The sequence below is a fragment of the Lutjanus erythropterus genome, chromosome 12 (assembly GCF_056507025.1).
Source record: "Lutjanus erythropterus isolate fLutEry1 chromosome 12, fLutEry1.hap2, whole genome shotgun sequence".
In the NCBI taxonomy this organism is placed as follows: domain Eukaryota; kingdom Metazoa; phylum Chordata; class Actinopteri; order Lutjaniformes; family Lutjanidae; genus Lutjanus; species Lutjanus erythropterus.
Window position 1 is genome coordinate 6895852 of NC_139328.1, and position 24030 is coordinate 6919881.

Here is a 24030-nt window from a genome sequence, read left to right on the forward strand (position 1 = left end):
ATTACTACTTTTACTTAGTAAGATCTGATTACTTTTTCCACTGCAGTTTATAAATAGGAGTGTGTTTGCTATATAAAATAAATTAGGGATGTTGATAATACCAGGGTTGACGAATCGGCTAATATTGGTCTGTCACAGCTTTATCAGTATATTGGTATCGGTGTATATTAGCCAATAAATATTGACCATAAAAGTATCTGATTTAGCAGATTGTGTCTGTCAGATTGTGCCTGTCTTATCCTCAGGTGTGCATAAAGGAGGAGTTATATTAACTTATTTTTGAAACACAAAGATGTGAAATTCACAGTTATGTTATTGGTATCAGACATGACAAGCAGGTAATTACTGTGGGTGAAAAAAATCCACATTGTATATTCCTTGCTGTGAGAGGAAAATGGACCTCCTGTGCGGATGAGAGCAGCTTGTAGTACCAGAAACAAGCGCCAAGGGGCGGCAACAAGCCTTATGACACTTACACTACTGGAAATACACAAAGCGATGAAGTGTGTTGTTTACGCCTACACTAGGTTCAAGATGGCTGCTGGAGACAACAGCGGCAGGCCTCCTTGCCTTAATTTCTCCGGTCCAGGTCCTTTGGGAAACAGCCAGCCCAGCAACAGCGTTTTCTCCATGCCAGCATCCAACGGCGGAGCGGTCGGTGCGGCGGGGGGAGCGCAGGGAGCGGCGAGGCGTCCCAACCCGCAGCTGGGGCCTGGCGGCGGAGACAGCAACGGTGTTTCGAGCGGAGCCCAGCCGACTGCGCAGAACTCCCTGCAGCAGTCCGCTGCGGCAGGTGCTGCGGCAGCCGGAGCCATGGCCACCCCGGCGTCCAACATGGCAACCACCGCAGCGTCAAACGCGTCCCAGGCGGCTGCACCGACCGCCACTCCCGCCGCAGCTGCGTCCGTGCTGGTGTACCGAGAGCCAGTGTACAACTGGCAGGCGACGAAGAGCACCGTGAAGGAGAGGTTTGCTTTCCTCTTCAACAACGAAGTGCTCAGCGATGTTCATTTTTTAGTGGGCAAAGGGATGGGGGTTCAGAGGATACCTGCGCACAGGTGAGCTAGGATGATTAACGGAAACATGAGCGTCAAAAACGTTAGCTAGCTAACTCTGAATCTGCAGAGTGAAAAGACTGAACCTCTCCGTTGTTCTTTGTTGATGTTATCAGGTTTGTTCTGGCTGTGGGCAGCGCAGTGTTTGATGCCATGTTCAACGGTGGGATGGCGACGACCTCAACGGAAATCGAGCTTCCAGATGTGGAGCCAGCTGCTTTTCTGGCCCTGCTGAAGTAAGCTGTGTGTGTGTCTGTGTGTGTGTGTGTGTGTGTGTGTGTGTGTGTGTGTGTGTGTGTGAGAGAGAGAGAGAGAGAGAGAGGGAGAGAGAGACAGGAGGAAGAGAAGATGTCATTAAAACTGGTGATTTGTATGTCCTCGAAGGCGGCGTGTATTTCCATTTGGGAAATAGCATGAATTTACAGATAAGATTAATCTCACATCATGCAACATAAAATACAATTATTTATAATTATGCTAAGCACACAGTTTTATAAATTGTGTGCCACAATACAATTAGAATGCCTTGTAGGGCTGCATGATATGGTAAAACAAATCATATTGCCATTTTACAGATATTGCAGTGTGATTCATGATAAGTGGGAATGATCATTTATGTGTGCAATTTTCACTTTCACTATTAAAAACTATTCATGATCATGCTGATGTGACATTTGCTGTGGACTGTACCATCTGGAAAAGATTTGTGGGTCTGACCATCTATACAGCACAACAGTATCTCATTATAAGGCCTTTTTTTTCCTTTTACCAAATCAGTATTTGGTATTGGCAGATACACAAAGTTCAAGTATCGGAATCTGTATCTGGAATGAAAAATTGGTATTGGAACATCTCGGATTAATTGAGCAGCCCTAATCCATCAGAATTGTATGCCTCCAAGTTTATCAGTTCCTTTTATCAATGCTGGAATGCTTTTTTGTCAGTTGTTCCTTGCAAAACAATGACATTATATGCTACTGGAAACAAGCAGCAGGTATGACGGAGAGCCTTTTTTCTGCTCTGTTCCTGTCATTGTGTTCAAACTTAGAGAAGAAACATTGATAAGGATTTAAAAACGGAATCAATAGAGAAATGGACTGATAAGCAGAATTGATAGTAGTAGATAAATGCATAACAAAACAGCCTTATAATGAAGTACTGCAGAGATATCCTGGTCTACAAATCTTGTTTGCCAGATTGTTTGGTACAGACCCCTTAAACTTTTTTTTCAGCGATGTAAAAATGATCATTTTAACTAATCGCAAATCACACTGCAATCACAATATCTGTCAAAATAATCACAATTTGATGTTGTTTTGTTTTACTATATCATGCAGACCTAGAATCAATGAAATCTTATCAATTCCCACTCCTTAATTAATTGTATAACGTGTTGGTGTTCCTGCAGGTTTCTCTACTCTGATGAGGTTCAGATCGGGCCTGAGACGGTGATGACCACGTTATATACAGCTAAGAAGTATGCAGTGCCGGCACTGGAGGCTCACTGTGTGGAGTTCCTCAAGAAGAATCTGAGAGCAGACAACGCTTTCATGCTGCTCACACAGGTCAGCTTCCTCCAACTATGAATGCTGACCAGCCGCTCTATGAGACTTCATGTATCTCAACATGCATCTGTCCACCTGCAGAGTTTCAATATGATTACCAAAACAATACTCTTTACAATAACTTATTTTAAATTTCTAAATATAATATATGTATACATATATATATATATATATATATATATATATATATATATATATATATATATATTTATATGTATATGTATATATATATATATGTGTGCGTGTATGTATATGTATTTTTTTTTTTAAATACTTTAACTTTTTTAATTTAACCAAAGAAGCCAACGTTCTCACATATTATGTATTGCCTAAACACAAGCAGCAAAGTTCATGTTTGTTTAAGTGCACTTGTAAATTCTGAATTTCTAACTTTGCTGTTAAAAAATATGTTCTTTAATAAATTGTGGCATACTTTTTGTTTCAGGCACGGTTGTTTGATGAGCCTCAGCTCGCCAGCCTTTGTCTAGAAAACATTGATAAGAACACTGGAGATGCTCTCGCCGCCGAAGGCTTCACAGACATAGATTTGGGTAATGTTTTGTAAAAGTTGGCATTATTGTCACGTGTTAGCTGATATGAATAAAAGCCTAACTGACTTTGATTTTTCATCCGTCCTTCCCTTAGATACATTGGTGGCAGTGTTGGAGAGGGATACTCTTGGGGTGAGGGAAGTGCGTTTGTTCGGCGCTGCGGTGCGTTGGGCGGAGGCGGAGGCTCACAGGCAGCAGCTGCAGCCCACACCTGAGAACAAGCGCAAAGTCCTGGGCAAAGCTCTCACACTCATCCGCTTCCCTCTAATGACCATTGAGGAGTTCGCTGCAGGTGAACAGACGCACAGTAAAACCAACACTGTAGCTTCACTGTCATGTGTTTTTCCCGCTCTCGCTCTTTGTCGACTGTCTCTCGATTGAGGGTCATTGTCTTGTCCTCGCCCCTTCAGGTCCAGCCCAGTCCAGTATTCTGACTGACAGGGAGGTGGTGAGTCTCTTCCTCCACTTCACAGTAAACCCAAAGCCTCGTGTAGACTTCATCGACCGGCCTCGCTGCTGCCTCCGCGGGAAGGAGTGCAGCATCACGCGTTTCGGGCAGGTGGAGAGCCGCTGGGGTTACAGCGGAACAAGTGACCGCATACGGTAAGTGAGGAGCAGAGCGTTTTAAAGTTTCATTTGACCCCAAAATCTGAACTTAACTCTACCCACTGCATTATTTTAAAAAAATGCTTAAAAGCGGGGCGGGGAGGGGAGTGGGTGGGTGATGTGTGAGGCAGAAGGTGCTCAGTCAGGTGGGCCGTCCACCTCTGATTACAGGTCATCAACATAAGTTTCATGACATAAATTAGTCCCAAAGGTATGAGAACAACCACAGGTCACGTCCCTGTCTTGAGAACGACCGTGCCCCTCCTTTGGGAGAGAACAAGTGCTGTAAAAGTGGCCTGTCAGTCTGTGCGTCTGTGACAAACTCTTCATCACAGGTTAGTTCGTGATGTTACTGAGTAAATGAAAAATTTTCGTGATGGTGGGACTTACTGTGAAAAATTATAGTTCTACCATAAAACACCTGCTTTCAGAATGGAGTTTGGTTCAACAACACCAAGACAACAAAATAAAGTGTCTTAATGATATAAAAGGTGACAGATGTCTAAAAAAAACATTACCTGAAGGTAGTTGTCAGGTTTGACCACTTTGACTGAAAGGACCCATATTTTGTTTAATTTTTTCCATGTAACAATAACGATCGCTGATGAGCAAAGACATTGTATAATTGTTCACCTGACTGATCAGTGGACTTTGGCTCCTATCAGCTAAATAGCAAAATGGTTTTCTTATTTATGCGTTTAAATTGGCAGAGACCTCAGAGTTTGTATTTACCACCAGTCAAATTAGTTTGTTTTCACACAGAATGAGGCAGGAGTGTGACGCAGGAGCCGAATGGGCTGCTACTCATCCATGGCTCATTCTGTGTCAGCATTGGCTTTGCAAAGTTCACGGCTGATTTAAAAATAGTAGATGGCATGTTGAGTCATTTTCAATCCATGAAATGCAGATTTTTCATTTATTTATTTATTTATTTATTTTTATTATAAACTTGGTGTGAAATGTCGACAGCATTACAGCCAGCATTAAAGTGTTTCATGAAAGTACAGTCATTATTATTTATTTTACAGCTCAAAAAACAAGTTCAAGTGTGCAGTATCTCTTTAATAATTTAATTACAGCCTTACTCTTTGTACAAAAATAGAGTCGGTGCATATTAATTTAATGCAATAAATTATTAAATATTCTTTAGTTATTTATTAACTAAAAATGGCATATGATTTAACTCAGCTAAGAAAATTACAGTAGAATCAGAGAAAGACCACTTCCAGAGTTTGCCGTTTTAGTGTAGATTATATTGGCTGCATTTGCACATTTCTCTGCTTCACTCAAACTTAAACTAAGAGATTAATGACAAATCTTCCATAAGTCAATAATAACAGACAAAAACACGGATAATGTGATCATGTACCTACTACGCTGTGTAATATAAAGAGCGGGACTGTCTTAACGGGAACACAAACTTTACAGGACAGACTATTGACTCATCAAAGTCTTGGTCACCGTGTATTAGCACTATAGTCATAGTCACTATAGTCTAGACAAGCACAGGGGTAACTAATAACATTAACGATGGCTCAGTTCCAGTGTCCCAGTATTCTGCATGCTGGCTCACTGAGACTGAGCCATCATTAATGTTATTAGTTACACCTGAGCTCTGCTGTGAAAAATGGGTCTGGTTTATGACTAGAAAATTACTAAGCAGGGTTCCTACGCAGTATGGAATTTTAGTAACTCCCAGCTCTGAATAAGGATGGAAATCATGGGGAAAAATATTAAGTTTCCAGACTACTGCCCCTGTTCTGTTTTCTAAAATTTAAAATCTCTTATTTATTATTTTTATTCTATTCTAAAATGTTGACCATACAAGCAGAGTGTTTCTCATGGATTTTGGAGCAGTCAGCCAGAACACCACAAGTGTTTACTGCTGTGTGAGAGAGCGCGGGCCGGAGTGAGCATGTTGTTGTCGAAAGCACTGCGAGTATGATGTGTGACTGAACACACACTCCTACGCAGAGCTGCCTGTACATCACAGCTCTGCTTCAAGTGACTTATGACTGTATCAAATCTGCAACCAAATTATCTTGATAATCCGCAGCAATATTGCTTTCATAGCATCACATATAACCAGATATTATTATTATGATATTATGTCTGATTATTGAGTTACACAGAGATGTAGTTATCAGAAAAGTAAACAGACTGTCTGTTATTTGAACTCAAGTGTCAAATATAGTCTGAAAAATATACAGAGAAGTCTGGAACTTTAAATCTTGAATAGTACACTGTGCACACTGTTAACTTTCATACCTTCTCATTTCTTAATAAGTTTCCCTTGTGTTTTTCTTCTCAGGTTCTCAGTAAACAGAAGGATATTTGTGGTCGGGTTCGGTCTCTACGGTTCTATACACGGACCCACAGACTACCAAGTTAACATACAGGTGTGGACCCGCAATCATTTCAGAAATTCTGTACCCGGTCTCACTGTTGTGTAACATATTTTGGATGTTTGTGTCCGCTCTCTGTGTCGATGCAGATCATCCACACAGACAGTAACACGGTGCTGGGTCAGAACGATACAGGCTTCAGCTGTGACGGCTCTGCCAACACCTTCAGAGTCATGTTCAAAGAACCAGTGGAGATCTTACCCAACGTCAACTACACTGCCTGTGCTACACTGAAGGTCTGTGGTGGTATAACACCGGATAAACATGCAGCACCACTGTGTTTAGGAATGCATTCCAGTCCAGGAAATGTGTGTTTGTCAGCTTCTCATGGCCAATATTGAAAAGATAATTCCACATTTTTGTATTTTAAATAGTTCATGTAGCCTGTAGTTTAAAGGCTAACACAATGCCAAGCCATTAGATGTATTGTCGTTGCACGGTCCACCTGTAACAATACCTACTGTGATATTACATGGTAATTAATTTATTTTGTTTTGTTTTGATTTTATAAAAGGACTGGCTGTCTACTTATACTTTATTTCCTTTAAGAGGGAAAGAAGAAGCTCTTGAAGTTAAGAGGGAGAACAAATCTTATACAACAAAATATGCTGTACACATCAGATTTATTATTTACTAAAGGACTTCTCATCCTGGTGTAGTACCTGGAGTTTTTGGTATCGTTAATCCCTACTGACCAATAGTCCAGAGTTTAATACAATAATATCTACTTTGTCACCATGCAGCAGTTTATTCACCCTCTCTATCTGACTGTCTTACAGGGTCCAGACTCTCATTATGGTACTAAAGGAATGCGAAAGGTAACACACGAGTCATCGTCCACTGGCACAAAGACGTGTTTCACCTTCTGCTACGCAGCGGGCAACAACAACGGCACTTCTGTAGAGGACGGACAGATTCCCGAGGTCATCTTCTACACATAGTCACCTGTGACACAGCAGCAACCTTCCATCAAATGTGACAACCTGACACCAGCGCGGGGCCACACCTCAGCAGCCGTACTGGGGACTAATCTCTCTGACATCGTACTGTTCCCTCCATATAGTGCACTACAGCTGACCGCGTTGGAGGGGGGGGGGGGTCAAGTAGCCGTGAAAGCGATGTAGGTCACTACATGGGGCGTAGCTTGTCATTTGAGATGCTGTCTCTCTTCCTTCATCCCCTTGTGTTGTATTGATGCGAGCCTCTGAATCAGACGTGACTGTAACCGACTCCGCAAAGGGGAAGGAGCGCAGGAGGGAGGAGCCTCTCAGATCATTCACAGTATCGATGTCACTGCTGCGGAGCGACGGCATAAAGCTTGACACTGAATTCTACTTAAGCTGTACAATTCCCCTTCCCGTACTCCGCAGCGTTAGTGCGAAGGAGAGTCGCAACTGTATGAATGTACAGTTAATCAGATTTGCCAAGACGAGTTCCTCTCATCACCGTTCAGTACAGACCAGCATTTCAGCTGTAACTTCCATAGACTCCTAGATCTCATAGGCTTTATGAACTCTTGGCGAATTTGAACCAAACTTCATATTAATCTTAACAATGTCATTATAGTAAGCAGATTTTCGGGTTTCTACATACAGTACAATCTGTGATATCTTGTGTCCTTGCTTGGTAGTTGCCTATACCCAAGATACCTTGCACTTCTCGGCCTTGCATATGTTCATTTGGTTGTTCTATGGATGCACACTAACTCTGTTTCTTTTTAGCTTTGTTTTAAAAAGTGTGGGCAGGAGAGCTTTCCCACTTGGTGCGGAAGTTAAAGGGTTGTATATTAAAGTGGCATTTATTAACATTATATATGTAACTTGAAATGATTATTGATTAAAGAGTGAGAAAAATGCATTGTGGTGCATGCTTCTTTGGAAGAGTGACACTTTGCTTTCTTGCAGAGATTTAGAGTTAGATGAGAAGATTGATATGTGTAAGGTAAAGCTGCAACTGATGATTCTTTTCATTAACTGATTGATTAACCTGCCAATTATTTTCACAATTGTTTAGTCTATAAAATGTCAAACAAAAAGTGAAAAATGGTCATCAGAATTTCCCGGAGAGTCCAAAGTGGCGTCCTCAGATAGCTTATTTTGTCCAAATGTTTGACAGCTTTGCTTGAAAACTGAAACAATATATTTAAAATCAAAATAACTGGCAACTAATTTTCTTCTGATTGACTAATCGGCTAATCGTTCTAGCTCTACTGTTGAGTCTGGCTGTTGAACATAAAGTGAGGCTGGATCCAGAAGCCGGTTAGCTTATCTCGGCATACAGAGTGGAAACAGACAGACAGTCTGGCTCTGTCCAACCCAAACAAAAGGTACCTACGACCAACTCTGAACCTCACTAATTAACGGGTTATATTGTGGAGTATTTATTTATTTTCCACTTCTGACTTAATTAAGTAAAATGCTGACAGCAAAAAGCCATGGGGAAGTTCACAGTAAAATAATAAGAATATTAATTAAATTATAATAAAACTGACAGACATTAAAACAACAGGCTTATTTCTGTCTAAATAGATTTATTATCTGTGAAATATTTTAATTGTTTCTAGTGCTTTCTCTTAATTGACACTAAAGAGAGGCTTTCTGTTGGCAAATTTATATTTATGTATATGAAACATAGCTAAGATAACACTGATGATGCTTGTTTTTCATTATTTTCTTTCAGAAACAGAACAGTTCATCGTGCTCCTAAGTATTTAATTTCTCATGTTAGCTCTGTGTTGTAACCTCCTGAAATATCTGCTGGTTGAGGCGTAGAGGTGCTGGTCAAAAGCAGCTAGCTGGCTCTGCATTTGTTATTTTCACTCCCATGAAATATTATAAAAAATATACATTATTGATTTAAATTAATTGTACCTACTGTGAAATATCAGATATTCTGTGCATATTATGTATCTAAAACTCAGAAGCATATGCACATGCAACTCTCGAGCAATTATATCAGGATGACTGGGGGGCACCACTGGCTGCTAAGGAAGATTATTAAATGACATTTTCCCTGTTTTCAGCCTTTGAGCTAAGCTAAGCTAACTGTCGACTTGCTGCAGCTGTACTGACCATACAGATGAGAGTGTTATGATCTCCTCATCTAACTTAAAATGTCAAACCATTCCTTTAAAGGACCAGTGTGCAGGATTTAGTGGCATCAAGTGGACAAGTTGCATTGCAGCAAACTCGCCTCACCCTCCCCTTCCATGCACGTGGCAGAACCTACAGTAGCTGTGACATGGCGGCCTCTGTGGAAGAGGGTCTGTACCCTCCGTAGATACGAACGGCTCATTCTAAGGTAACAAAAACACAAGAATCCTTATTTTCAGGTGATTATACGCTAATTAAAATACACTTTGAATATTCCATTTGTGCCAATAAATCCACATTCACCATACACACTGGACTTTTAAGGCCACCAGAGAAATAACAGAATTTTAGGAGTCACATTTTCATCATGAGTTGAACATTTTTATTAATTACATCCACTGAACAAAGGTCCAATCCAGGGAGTTTGACTTCTGTAACACTTTATTGTGATTTCCATGGTTTTATCTGGCCATGATCCATTTAATATGCATTATTGCAGCAGTATCACAGTGCACTGTACAGGCCCATCCTGGCAGATGAGAGGGAAGGGAAGGGCAAGATGTGGAGGAATAGAAGAAACAAGAGATACAACTGCTTTGATCGAATTGTTCCCCAAAACCCTCGCCCTAGGCACTTGGTGTACTGTAGCTGTGAAATGAGAAAAGCATTGCTGCTTCCACTAGCCTACAACAAAAGCTTCAGCTTTGTTTCTGCTCCGGACTCAAAGTCAAAACAATTTGTGCGATGTATCTTTAAGCCTGTGCAAAGATTTTAAAGTGCCCACGGGGTAGGGTTTAGAGATCGATTTGGTATTTTCTAATCCAGGGTCAGTGTTTACAGTTTGTCCAAGTAGTTGTCGAGAGCGGGAATGCCCTCTTTCAGACCTTTGCGTTTCCTAATTTCAGCGACAACCTCGTGGGGTCTGCTGTTGGGTTCGTGGGGGTCTCCCTGGAGGATCTGCCAGTGATCAAACACACACTGAGGGAAGGCCTGGCCGCCGGTGTTGCTGCGCAGGTCAGCTGTGAACCCTGGAGGGAATAAAGAATAAGGACATTCATAGTCTAACCCCCTGTGACCCTCATCCTCATTGCTTATCTATGGAATTAGTACACGTATTTTTAAATTTTCCTTTAGTTCCTGCTGTAAAATTCCCAAAAGACATACTCTAATTTTCAGACATGCCTTTTAAAATCTTAATTTTAAAGAGATGGCTGAGTTGTCGGAGAGCTTCACAACATTTTCAACATTTCCAAATTAAAAACACTTGCACACACTGTTTTAAAAAAAAACAATTAAAAGGTTGAGGAAACTCATAATTTCAATCCAAAATCTAGACGATTCATACGACATTTATCACACAAACTCACCAAAGGACTCGTTGACAGGGAGGTAGGCTTTCACCACAAACATGGGAGTGCCCATCACTTGGGATTCCTCAAACACGTGACCTCGTTTCCTGTTCAACACGCCGTAGATCCCGCCGACCACCTGCTCCGGGCACTGCACGGATGAGAGGCACAGCAGTCAGACATGAAGCGTGAGCTGACATCAGAGAGATGCCAACCGTAATACTGATGATGAGCGGTATTTTGTTAAAATGGATTTTACAATTGGCATCAAATAAAGTATCGTTCGAGTACAACAACTCCGCTTTCATTCCTGTCGACGCACATAGCAGCCATCTTGGATTTTGAGGTCAGGGTTGGTGAGGTTCTTCCGACTTTCTGAATTAGAAATCAGGCGGCGTTTCAGTTAAAATTTCCAGCTGGAGACTTGGAAATCCCAATTTCCCGGGCCAAATGGAACAGACCATAGTGTTCATTGTGATGACTTTTAATGTACCCAACATGCCTTTTTTCAGCACACAAAACCTTCATAATTCTTGAGTGGGGTATTTACAGACGTAATATATATCATGGAACAGAATGTAAGCTTGTGTTAACCACAGACCTTATTTTGGACATCTAACCAAAAACCTACAGACTTTGAGACAAGGGAACCGGAGTAACAAAACTGCTGATTAATTTTCATGTTTTAGAATTTATTCCTGCAGCACTGTGTGCAACTGTGTCACAGATTTGTTTTGGAGGTAATAAGCCTTCACACATACCTGGATCTCCACCAGGTACACAGGCTCCATGAGTCGTGGCTGAGCAGTGAGCTGGCAGGCGTACAGGACCCTGCGAGCTGTGGGAATAATCTGTCCACCACCACGGTGGATGGCGTCTGCATGCAGTGTCACATCATGGATGTCAAAGCGAATTGCACGCATATTCTCCTCACACAGCGCACCCTGCAGGATGAAGACAGAAATACGTGCTATAATATCACAAATGCATGTCAAATAATCTGAACAATGATTACACTGAGCTAATTAGAATATACTTGTGATCACAGTTAACTGCTGCTCACCTCTTTGGTCGCCCACTGGAAACCAGCCACCACGCTGTCCTTGATCTCGTTGAGGTACTGAACCCCCTTCGTCATGTCTATCAGCAGGTTGGCCCCGGTTCCGTCTGGACCGAAGCACCAGATCTTCCTGGCTTCTGTCGTCTCCCACTCGTACTTCTCGGCGAGGTAACGCGCACGAGCCTTGAGCTCCTGCCGAGCGGTGACCTCCCCCTTCTCGATGTCTTCAGCCAGCCCATCGGGGAAGGGACGGGCCTTCATGAAGAGACGATTGTGCTTGTTGGGGGACTTGGACAGACACATCTGGTCTGATTCTTCCATCACCGTCTCTCTGTAAGACACGACTGGGTCTGATTTCTGGAGAGAGATTAAAGAAGACAGAGAGTTTTTTGCAGCTTTGCTTTGAATTTAGCTAACCGATACATGTCCAGCATCTTATAGAAAAAAAGGTCTCATCCTCTGTTCTCCTTGTCTCACCTTCAGTGGAATGCAGGCGTGGTCCTCCTCCAGGTCCTTCAGGCAGATCTCCAGGTGCAGCTCTCCCGCTCCAGCGATGATGTGCTCCCCGGACTCCTCAATGATACACTGCACCATGGGGTCAGACTTGGCCAAACGCTTCAGTCCCTCCACCAGCTTGGGGAGGTCAGCGGGGTTCTTGGCCTCCACGGCAACCCTGACCACAGGGCTCACACTGAACTTCATCACCCTCATGTTGTGGGCCTGCGGACAGAGCAGAGTCACATAATTAAAAGACAGCAGCAGTAAGTCTCATTCAACTCATTTGTCCACTGTGTGGTGCACCAGTATTTGAACAACAGAAAAAAGCAGTACGCTACTTGTTCATAGGTGGTGATGGTCCCCGTCTTCACCAGGAACTGGTCTACTCCAACGAGACCCACGATGTTGCCACATGGGACATCTTCAATAGGCTCCACATACCGGCCCATCATCAGAATGGTCCTGGATGGAGGGACAGAAGGACACGGTCAGGACTGCCGCTGGTCATTTTGGTGCTTTGTGATGTCACCTCTCTGCTATGGGCACTAACATCATCACACATGAATACAACTGCAGTCTTTAAATTCACAAAGGTCTCAGTCACAATCTCCGATACTCCAACACAGTTTAGTATGCCGAAATATTAAAATATCTTTTCAAAAACCTGCACGTTTTTTGCCCATAACTGCACGTTATCTGCATGTTAGCATGTTTGTAAAAGGGACACTCCCATAGAATCCATTTTCATTCATTCAGATATCTTGAAGAAAAAGGAAAAGCTCACCTCTTCAGATAAATCAGAAGCCATTATCATAAGTTGAGAATCCAAATCTCATTTTACTTAGACTTGCTAACAAGCTGAACCAAAACTCTGGGTGTTATTTTTGATAATCAACTTATCTTTGATCAATCATTCTTCCTACAACTTCAAAATATTTCAGAACTTTTTTATCCACTAAGAATCTGGAAATCATCCACACTTTCACTGCATCCTGGTTATATTATTGTAACCTCTCCAAGACTGCTGACAAAAACATAGTGGTGGTGCTGCTTATAAATGCAACAAATACATGCAAAAAAAAGGGTGAGAAGAGAAGAGAGGCATCTTTGTTCTTCTATCATCGTTTCTGATCTGTGGTTTGTCCATAAACATGTTCACCTCTGGATGGGCTTGATGTAAAGGTCCTCCTTCTTGCCAGGGGTGAAGTTTGGCCCCATGATGCGCACCTTCAGGCCAGTGGACACACAGCCAGAGAACACACGACCGAAGGCGTAGAAACGACCCTTGTCGCTGGTTGGGACCATCTTGGAAATGTACATCATCAGAGGAGCCTTTGGATCGCAGTTCTTAATACCTGAGAAGACAGCAGAGATGGTGAGCCCTGAATACAGTGGATCCAAAATAAATCTTCTGAATTAAGTTTTATCTTATGAAACCACATTATAAAAATGTCTCATATCCAACAATGTCTTCTCCAGATTCTCCATCTTGCACATTGCAAACATTCTTTATATTTCCTACTCTGAATTTTACCAAAAATTCTGTTTTGTATTTATGCTTCTTGACAATACATTCCTTGTATGTGAAAACCTCCTTGCAAATAAACCCAGATTCTGACTCTGATTCTGATCAGAGAGGTGAAAGTGTGTGGTGCTGTGAAAGTGTGCCACTGACCCATGGCGGCCTCGTCGTCTCCGGGCCCCTCATACAGCAGCTCACAGCGGTATTTCTGTGCAGTGACGGGGGAGGGCAGGTGGATGGTGATCATCTGGAGCAGGGCCTCTCCGGCAGGCAGCCAGCGACGCATCACAGCCTTCAGCAGGGGCTTCCCCTCCTTCTCCTTGTCCTCTGAGTCGAGTTTGACGTCCAGCTTCTCAATTAGTTTGGCTGTCTCATCCTTCTTGAAATTCATGATGGCATCAAACACCTGGGAGGACGGTCAGAGAGGGCAAACAGAACTCAAACGCCAGCCCCTAAAGGCATCCTTAACTTGTTAAAGCACCTATGGGTGCAGTCTGCATGTTATTATTCCTCTTTGTGTCCTCCAGGCTGGATATATCTACACATCTATGATGCACCACAAGCCTCAGCACTGTAAATACATTTTTAACAATACAGACATGACAAAAATTAATTATTGACATATAAATTGTAAGCTTATGTCACTTTTTTCTCCATTCACCTTAAAGATGGGGTCCAGAACGAGCTGGCAGAAGGTGCGGGGAAACTTCTGGCCATCAGGACCGACGGCAGTCTTACTGAACTTGCCAGCACTTGGGTCAAAATATCTGTGCATATATAAATTATTGCATCAGCATCAAGGCACTGAAATGATTGACTTCTAGCTCATAGTCTGGTTTGACTGACCCTTCCTTTCTGTGCTTCAGTAACAGCAAGCTTGGTACCCTGGCAGAACCTCGATCAACTCTCTCCTTTCCTGTTTCCTCTACTTAGCCTTGCGATAAGCTTGGCTCGTATGTTGAAAGCAAAACCAAATTTTGGTTACAAATAGAAAGATCATGAAAGAGGTAAGGTATTAAAGTTTTATTCTCATTATGTTTAGTCACCATGCACCAATTTCCTTCCTCACTCACTAACGTACCAGACACATCGAGTGTTTTCCTGTAAGCAGGACAAGCACCATAAGCAACCGATTTCTCTGTGCTTGAACATTTTTGGAAATGTGGGATAATGTAGCGGCACAGCTTAACAAAATATATCAAATTACGTCTCGCGTTGTTTGTTTTTTATAGCTTTAAGTCAGCTAATCTACATCAATCATTAGCTAGCCAGTTAGCTAGCATTTTGCTAACATTAGCTATCCTAAGATGTGAATATATATATATATGCCATTTTTAGGTTCCTCAAAAAGAATAAAGTTGACTGAGGTTCCACAAGGGGCCGAACTTGGAGAGGGTCAATTGTGCAATATTAAAAATTACAAAACTTGTTTGTGAGTACAAGAACATTTTTTCTAAAAGCAACTTAACACCAGCTGACACATTTTGTAGTGGTTTTTCTGCAGTGATGTAGACGTGTACTGTACACGGTGACATCACTGTCAGGTGTGGTTACAGGTGAAACAGCAGATGCTACTTAAAACTTTCAACCAGAGGGGGCAGTGAAACGCTGCTTTCAGCCTTGTGTTAAGTTACTCTTGTACAAAACATGAAACATATCTCTGTCTGGACATGGCATCATGTTTACCTGTCTCCCCACAGTTTCTTCATCATGTCCTCCACTTTCTTACACCTCTCTGCTGGTCCAAGCTTGGCATCGCCTTTTGTGAACTTAGCCACATACATTTCAGCGAACTGCTTCAGGGTGAAAGCCCAGCCGTGGAGGCCAGAGCCAAACCCGACTGTACCAATAACAGGGTCAATCTGAGGGAGGGAAAAAAAGTCCACTTTTCTTTTAAATCACAACTACAGCAACAAACGTTTTCTAACATTTAAAGCAAGTGTTTGTGTTCTCACCATGATGTTCCCCATGGGGCCGCCCTCATCCTCTCCATAGGTGGAGATAATGACGTTGACGTTCTCCACGATACGCTGGAAGGTCTGGTAGAGCTCATCTGTCTCCAGCTGCAGCTCAAGTAGGGCCCGGTCCATCTTGTTCATCATCAGCACAGGCTTGATGCGCTCAGCGATGGCCTGTCGCAGCACGGTCTCAGTCTGCACGCACACGCCTGTCAGAGGAAACAAACAGGTGAGCCTGGGTGAAGAGCAACAGTATGTGTGTGTGTGTGTCTGTGTGTGTCTGTGTGTGTGTCAGCCATTACGTCATTACCTGAGACACAGTCCACCACCACCAGGGCTCCATCAGTTACCCTGAGGGCGGCGGTGACCTCAGAGGAGAAGTCAACGTGACCCGGAGAATCAATCAGGTTGATGAGGAATCCGTTTCCATCTTTACTCTGCTTGATAAACGCCAGGTCGTTTTCTCCGAGCTCATAGTACATCGAGATGGCCCTGAATGGCAGAGAGAGAGCAGAGAGAGGCTGGGCAAACTGTTCACTGCTCACCTGTCACTTCCGCTTCATGATTAAAGGGACAGTTCACCCCAAAATCAAAAACACGCACATTTCCTCTTACCTGTAGTGCTATTAATCCATCTAGATTGTCTGGGTGTGAGTTGCCGAGTTTTAGAGATGTCTGCCTTCTCTCTCCTGTGGTGCTCAAAGTGCCAAAAAATTTGAAATTTGAAAAACTCAACGGCAATGTCTCTTTCCAGAAATCATGGCCCGGTTACTCAAGTTAATCCACAGACCCCTTTAGGGTTGGCCATCATTCCGATTCTGTTTATCAAGTTCGGTTTTTGAGTTAATTTTTGAGTTTCCTGCAATCGTCACAGCAGAGTTGTGTGAAACATCAATCACCACAGATAAATGTTACAACCAGAAACTCAAAGCTAAGTTAACATTAGCGAGATAACCAGAACAACCGTGGTCTATTTTCTGGTTCCTTGAATATTTGGGGGTTTACTTTACTGTAACAATAGAGCAGTATCCTGTCTTTGTAAAGCATTTTGTAGCATAGCATTCACTATATTGAGGTGACTGTTACAAGAGTCGCACAATTTCTGATATTCACTTGCCAGTAAAGCAATTTAGCAACGGCTGAGTAAGTTAACTGAGATTAATGCCAGACTCATAATTCAATAAGACAAACACATTAGGAGACAGTAAGTCACGCATGCATTCAACTCAGATAACCAGATCAATATATGACAGGTATTTGCAGTACATCGTTTAATTCAAAACTAACTAACTAATCGATTTTCGATGCCCAACCCTAAAGCCCAGTGTCATCTAGTTTCATTACAACTGAAACCTCTTTAGAATCTACTACAACTACTTTCTTTCTTTCTACTAGAAAGAAAATAAAGACACAGTTTTTTCAAATGTATTTTTTGGTGCTTTGATCATCACAAGCGAGTGCCATTTAGTCCCATTATATTCGAGAGAAGGCAGACATCTCTATGACTGATAACTCCAAAACTCAGCAACTCACGCCAAAATAATCTGGATGGATAAACGGCACTATAGGTGAGAGGTGGAAGAAGTATTTTTGATTTAAAATCCATGCAAAAGTAGAAGATGAACAACAAGTTATCACAGCCCTGGATTCCAATAAACCAGACACTCCTGTAACTGACATGCTGGGTGGAGACTTTCAAGTTCAGATGCTACAAACTAGTTTGACTGCATTGAATCAAAAGCTCACTATTATATTGCTTGCGCAGGCCTGTTGTTAATTTCTCTTACCATCCTGCCAATCCCTCCTCTCATGCATGATGACTCATAATTAAACAGCTGTCATTGTCTGGGCCTCTCAATTATGATATCAGCTGCTCTCATCAGCTGATCACTTACAGCGACACATCTTCAGTTTATCTCATGGTCTGAGATGATGACATAATTTTAACTAAATCACACACATTTGTATTTAATTTTCGAGTAAACTCAGATAAGTGGTACTCTGCATTAGAGACAGAGGGTAAGTGCCTGTGGTTGCATTAGAAAACATTACATTTTCTAATGCAACTACAGGCATTAAAACATTAGATTTCAGCATGCAGAAGTTTATTTTAGCATCTGATGTTGACCAGAGAGGAAAAGTTAAGCTGACAAACTCAATATTGCCTGTAAATCTCAGCGTCCCCTTTTCTTTTCTCAGAGAAATGATCCCACTGAATGATCAGAAGTTGAAATATATACAACTATTTGATCAAATCACCAGGCAAGATCATTATTTTATCTAACAAAGATCAAAACCAGGCCTTTCATAGCTTAGTTAGCTTCAATCTCTACTGTTTATCTGGACAAATTTAATACAGGCATAATATTACTGAATGCCTGGATCTCAAAGTTTTCCCATTCATCCTGCTGATGCCTCATGTCTGCATCCAACTGAAATGAGTTTTTCAGTTCAGCAGCTTATAAGAACTTGTCGGTTCTTCCACTTGTTGGTGATGCATCCCAGTTTACAGCAGCTTTAAGACGTTTTTCTGTTGTTTGCCAGCAAACAGAAAATAACAAGAGACACTTTCATGCGATGCAAAGTCAATGAAGAGCCATGAATTGTTGTCTCCTCCGGTGTGGGCGGGGCTTAAATGCGCTCTGTCTCTACAGAGGCGGACATTTTTGGGGGGAATCCTCTGAGAAACGGGATTCCTGTGGGATTCCCGGGGGATGGGAGTGAATCTCTCTATCCACCATGGAGAGAGATAATACATATGACTATGCAGTTCAAATATGCATAAACACTATTTTCTTTATTTTGAACATAATGCAACTCATTCTTCTGTCGTTTTATTCGTTTTATTCACTCGTGTCTGATGTGGTGGCTGACTGCAGCCACCTGATCCGTAAATGGTATGTGTGGACTGTGGATTGAAGGAGAATGCGATGAGTCATTCTTCTGGGATTGGGACTGAACAAGATTTTTTTTTTAGTTTTAGTTTTTGCCCTGTCATGGGAGTGGGATGGGACAGGACTGAAAATCCACTCCTGTGTCACCATTTACTCTAAACTGAGTGGAACAAAATAACAGGAAGATCTGAAATTTAAAGGCCCTGCAAACATTTTTGAAAGGTTTCTGCCTGTGCTGTTTTCTCTGAGCTGTTTGCACTTGTTTGACATGGGTGGAGCTAAACTGGAAAAATGCAATGTCATTTCCATCCATCAGCTAAGATTTGGAGCCATTTGAATCAAAATCAGAGAGAGTAGAGTAAACAGAGTAGAGTTTTCACCTTATGTGTCAGTCAATCTGACCAAACTCCACCTTCAAAGTCCTGATGAAGCAGATTAGACACTAGAGTTTTGTCAAATAAATATTAAATAATACCTAAGTATGTATCTTCCACCATATTTGTATGCTTATTTACTGTAACAGAGTAATACACGAGTTTTGCACAGAGGTTTCTCTGCACCACATACGTTGACTTGATGGTGATGCAGCGCTCCTGCTCGTCTTTGCGCGTGTCTGTGAAGCGGGTCTCTCCGGCACGGGACGAAGCAATGATCCCCGCTTTGGACACCAGGGAGTCGGTCAGCGTGGATTTCCCATGATCCACGTGGGCGATCACAGACATGTTCCGGATGTTGGACTTCTTGTCCATGATGGCCCGGATCTGATCCACAGTGAAGTTCACCTGGTGGTGGAGGTTATAAGGAGTTTGAGGGGAGGGGGGTTGCATTTGTCGATTTCACAACCAGCAGGAGGTTCATTTTATTCAACGTATGCGTCTATTTATTTATGTCCACTACCACATCTCCTTCCAAGTAGAGTTAAAAAAAGAAAGACATGCTGGAAACCGAATCCATCAGGCTGACTAGTGCCGGCACAGCGTGAAGACTTTACCTTCTGCTTTCTAACTGAGCAACAGATCAGGAGTTACCAGCGATTACTGAGTCACTGGTCATGCTGCAGCTGAATGGGCCAAGCCGAGCCATTTCACGGTCACGAGGGAACAAAAATGACTTAATTTCACACCTTAAACTCTTGATATTAAGGTGAAATCTATAAGCAAAAGATCAGGAATTGCCAGTCATCACTGAGTCACTGGTCATGCTGCAGCTGAATGAGCCAAGCCGAGCCATTTCACAATCACGAGGGAACAGGATGTCTTAATTTCACACCTTAAAGTCTTGATATTAGGGCGAAATGCACAACAAAACAACAAGAACCGTGCAGGCTGCCCTTATTTTAATGTCTATTTTAGGGGGCAATCCTCTATGATTACAAAAACTATACAAGCGAGGCCCATAACTCAGTAATAAAGGCCCCTGTTTTTAGAAGATGATGGCATTTTAAGAGATGTTTGTCCCATTTGAGGGGATGAAAATGTCGCTATTTTCACTGTAAACAAGGATCCAGCACTATTTAAGACAGTTACTATACTAAGGAACAGCAATTTCACACTTAAATTCCCCTTAAACCTTGTGTAATGAGTATAATGCTGAGTTTAATCTTTGACAGACAAATAAGAAGCACTCTGTCTGCCCTTATGTTAATGTTAAAGCTATAACCACTGAGTTTAAGGAATATTACAGGGAGAAATCAACTAAGATCGCAAATTAGATACAAGTCAAGTCTAGGGTTACTACCTAGGGAACAAAATGTCTGAATTTCACTCCTAAAATTCAACTTATACTCTTGATATTTATGTGAAATGTACATGTATAGAGCAAAATGTTAAATTTAATCTTCTGATTTAATGTTTAAGTAATAAACACTTAATTTAAGGAATATTTCAGGTGGCAATTCATCACAAATAAGCTACAAGTGAGGCATATATGTAGTAATAAAAAAAATATATTAATAAAAAATACCTTTTTTTAGAAGATGAAGGCATTTTGAAAGATGTTTGTCCTTTTTTTCTTTATTTTTTATTTTTATAGGGGTTGCTATAAAAATTATAATAAATATTATTTTAAATATATTTTATTATTTTACTAACTTGAATTATTTTTTTCTATTTCCTGTTTCTATTTGATTAAATTATAGATTTTTTACTTTTTATTTTATATTTAGCAATATATTTAATATTTTATATTTTACTGGAAGAATGTGATCAGTCTGATTGATATATTTATATTTATCTAGTTTGTTATTTGTTTGTTTGTTTGGCTGGTTTTTGTTTTTTAAATTTAATTTTTAATTATCTCCACAACAAAATCTCACACTCCAGCCTTGTTGTAAATGATAAATAAACAAAATAAATTAAAAACTTTACTGTTTCAGTGCCCTGATGTAATTTTTGGGCAATAAATCATTTCTGGTTACACTGTAAGACATCCTGTCTGTGTTATATATCTGTTTCAGTGTTTGATAACCTAATTTTAGGGGTCACTGCTATATCAGCTGATATACTGATATCTGAACTTTTTTTTCACTCCCTTACATCAGCATCGCCCCAAAAAATTCAAGCATCAGTCAGGTCCTACATAGTGTGACAGGCGAGTATAACCATGTTCACTGTAGGCCTATGTGGGCCTCAATAATATGAATTTACTTATTAATATGACAAAAACACATTTACTGAAATGTTAAATGGATTCAGTCCTCATAATAATAATAGAAATATCATATGTGGCAGGTCCACACATTCACTGAGACAATCACAGCTTCTTATAACACACCAATAACTCATTATAAGCCGTTATGCATCACCATCCACCTCTGCTGAGCATTAAAATGACATGCAGCTCTCTATATCGGTGACACACAGTGGCAGGCCGATATGTAATCATATATTTTTGTCGCCTGTTACATGAATGGTTATGACGCAATCTGCTGAAATCTGACCTAAATCTTGACTTTAATAAAAAATGGAGCAGAGCACGTTAGTGTTACACATGTCAGGAGCATGTGTGCGGCATATGAACATGATATGTGTGCAGTCCTGCGACACAAGCAGCCTGATATTAAAGGCTTTGCTATGAACGTCACAGGGAGGCAGAGCGGAGCGGAGCGGGCCGTGCAGTCAAGGCCACAGCCCTGCAGCTTTATGTCAGCCGGCTGCTGCGTATGTTATAACCGCTCACACGCAGAGCCTCCGGCTGGCCGCATAACGCCACCAAGCACCGGCATCCATCTCACACACACCTGACATGACAGCGTGTAGCGCTGAAACCCCTCTATAACAGCACACGAAGGTTAATAATGCGGATCTGACAGGACTTTTCACCTGCTGCAAAAAATGGATTAAACACACCATCATGTGAGCACGTAATCCCGGTTCCGACTCACCATTTTGTCTGCGGATCGTTGGTCTTTGTGTGCGACGGTTTATTGCTGTGAACGCTGCCTCTGAGGACAGGCAGTCCCGGTGGTGACAGGAGAGACGCTGCTGCTGCTGCGGCTGCTGCTGCTGCTGCTGCTGCGGCTGTGTGGCTGCCGAGTGGAGCTGCAGGACACGGGCTGCTGCAGCAGGGGGCGCTGCTGCAGCCGCTGCCGCTGCCGGTGTCACATTTCCATGGATGTGCGCCCGCTCATGGACTGTGGATCAGCTGCCGGGGGTGTTTACGGTCATTCAGTGGCGGACTCAGGCTATCTGAGGGGCAGGAGGGTGAAAAAAAAAACAACAACTATAAAGGTGGGGCAGCAGCTGCAAGCAAGAGGTGCGGCAACAGCACATGGGAAGTCACGAGGCATTTACAAAACTCAAAACATAATGCAATGATATGCAATTCCATTTTAACCAATATTCAATTGAATACAGTACAAGGACAAGATATTTAATGCTAACTGATCAACTTTATTGTGTGTTTTTTTTTTTTTTTGTAAATATGCAGCCATTCTGAATTTGAAGTTAGGACGTGGGCATGTTTACATCAGTGTTACATCATTCAACAACACTCAGTGAGTGTTTGGTAACTGAGGACACTATTCTGTTGAAGTTTTGAAAGTGAAACAGTCTGGGGTCATTGCTTCATAATGCACACCATGGACACAGACTGACCAACACAAAGTCATCACCTTCATTTAACTGAGCAGATAGTTAAGATCCTTCCACTGGATAATTACTGCAGTCAAGTTATTTAACCCGAACTGTTGCAGTGAGGAGCTTCTCATTTCTTAAACAACCATGACAGAAGACGTATCCTGTGGTCGTGGAAAAGATGTTTCTCTGTTTCAGAAGGGTCAAATTATTGACCTGCATCAAGAAAAGAAAACAACTGAGGAGTTTGATGAAGCTACTAAAACTGGGTTAAGAACTGTCCAACGAGTTATTAAAACCTGGAAGGATAGAAGTGAACCATCATCTTCAAGGAAGAAATGTGGTCTTGAATGATCATGAACGGAGACCACTTAAATGTTTGGTGAAATCAAATTGTAAAAAATCAACAGTAGAACTCATGGCTGTTTAATAGTGAAAGAAAGAACATTTCCACACAAACAATGTGAAGAGAACTCAGGGGATTGGGACTTAACAGCTGTGTAGCCTTAAGAAAACCACTTATCAGTGAAGCTGATCAGAAAAAGGGCTTCAGTTTGCTAGGGAGCATAAAGATTGGACTCTGCCGTAATCAAAACTAAAGGTGGTCCAATGAAATATTAGAGTGTGACTTTTTTTTGGGGGGGGGGGGGGGGGGTGCAGGCAATGTATTTTCAATGGGAAACAGGTCTGGACTGCAGGAAGGTACCCCTTTACTACAAAGTCATGTGCAGAATGTGTCTTGGCATTGTCTTGCTGAAATTCAACAGGGACATACCTGAAAAAGTGGCAGCATATGTTGCACTAAAACCTGTATGTGCCTTTCAGCATCCACGGTGCTGACACAAGATGTTGTTACCCATGATGCCATGGGCTCTAACAGACCCCCATACCATCACAGATGCTGGCTTTTGACCTTTGCACTGGAAACAATCTGGATGGCCTTTTTCCTCTTCAGCCCAGACGTCCCAACATCATGATTTCTGAATACAATCCAATAAGTGAACTAATTTTCCACTTTGCGTCAGTCCATCTCAGATTAGCTTGGGCCCAGAGAAGTCTGCAGCGTTTCTAAATGTTGTTGATTAATGGCTTTCTCTTTGCATGGCAGTCTTTACTTGTATTTGCACACATGCATGAGAATGTTTCAAACACCTTGTCCAAAAATTGTCCCATCCCTATAGGCTCTCCCAAAATCAACAAAAAACGGTTGCTGGTTCTTGGTCCATCTTTGACAGGTTGGATCAGGTTCTGTGTAGAATCTGGAAACCACGCTCCTGAACAGATGGAGTCTGTGAAATATTTTAAATTGAATCAAACCATGTCTGACACATATGAAGGTTGTATGAATCACTGCAATGGACAGTTTCCAGGTTTCATCCAAGATCCTCTCACCAAAGTCATC

The 24030-nt window shown here is 41.8% G+C and overlaps 2 protein-coding genes across 2 annotated transcripts; one reads left to right on the forward strand and one right to left on the reverse strand.

Annotated features, from left to right (window-relative positions):
• Positions 1-450: 450 nt before the first annotated feature.
• On the forward strand, positions 451-8037 carry btbd2b (BTB (POZ) domain containing 2b). Its single transcript, XM_084732650.1, has 9 exons — positions 451-1058; positions 1172-1291; positions 2464-2620; positions 3066-3171; positions 3266-3463; positions 3582-3774; positions 6089-6176; positions 6272-6418; positions 6962-8037. Exons 1-9 carry the CDS (start codon positions 466-468, stop codon positions 7121-7123), a joined length of 1764 nt encoding a protein of 587 aa, XP_084588776.1. The 5' UTR covers positions 451-465; the 3' UTR covers positions 7124-8037.
• A 1596-nt stretch (positions 8038-9633) lies between these two features.
• On the reverse strand, positions 9634-22094 carry LOC146317497 (elongation factor 2b). Its single transcript, XM_084731339.1, has 14 exons — positions 21938-22094; positions 19123-19337; positions 15972-16153; positions 15659-15870; positions 15390-15565; positions 14365-14470; positions 13857-14109; positions 13341-13536; positions 12520-12643; positions 12161-12403; positions 11687-12040; positions 11385-11567; positions 10642-10774; positions 9634-10302 (listed from the first exon to the last, which is right to left on the reverse strand). Exons 1-14 carry the CDS (start codon positions 21938-21940, stop codon positions 10109-10111), a joined length of 2574 nt encoding a protein of 857 aa, XP_084587465.1. The 5' UTR covers positions 21941-22094; the 3' UTR covers positions 9634-10108.
• Positions 22095-24030: the final 1936 nt, after the last annotated feature.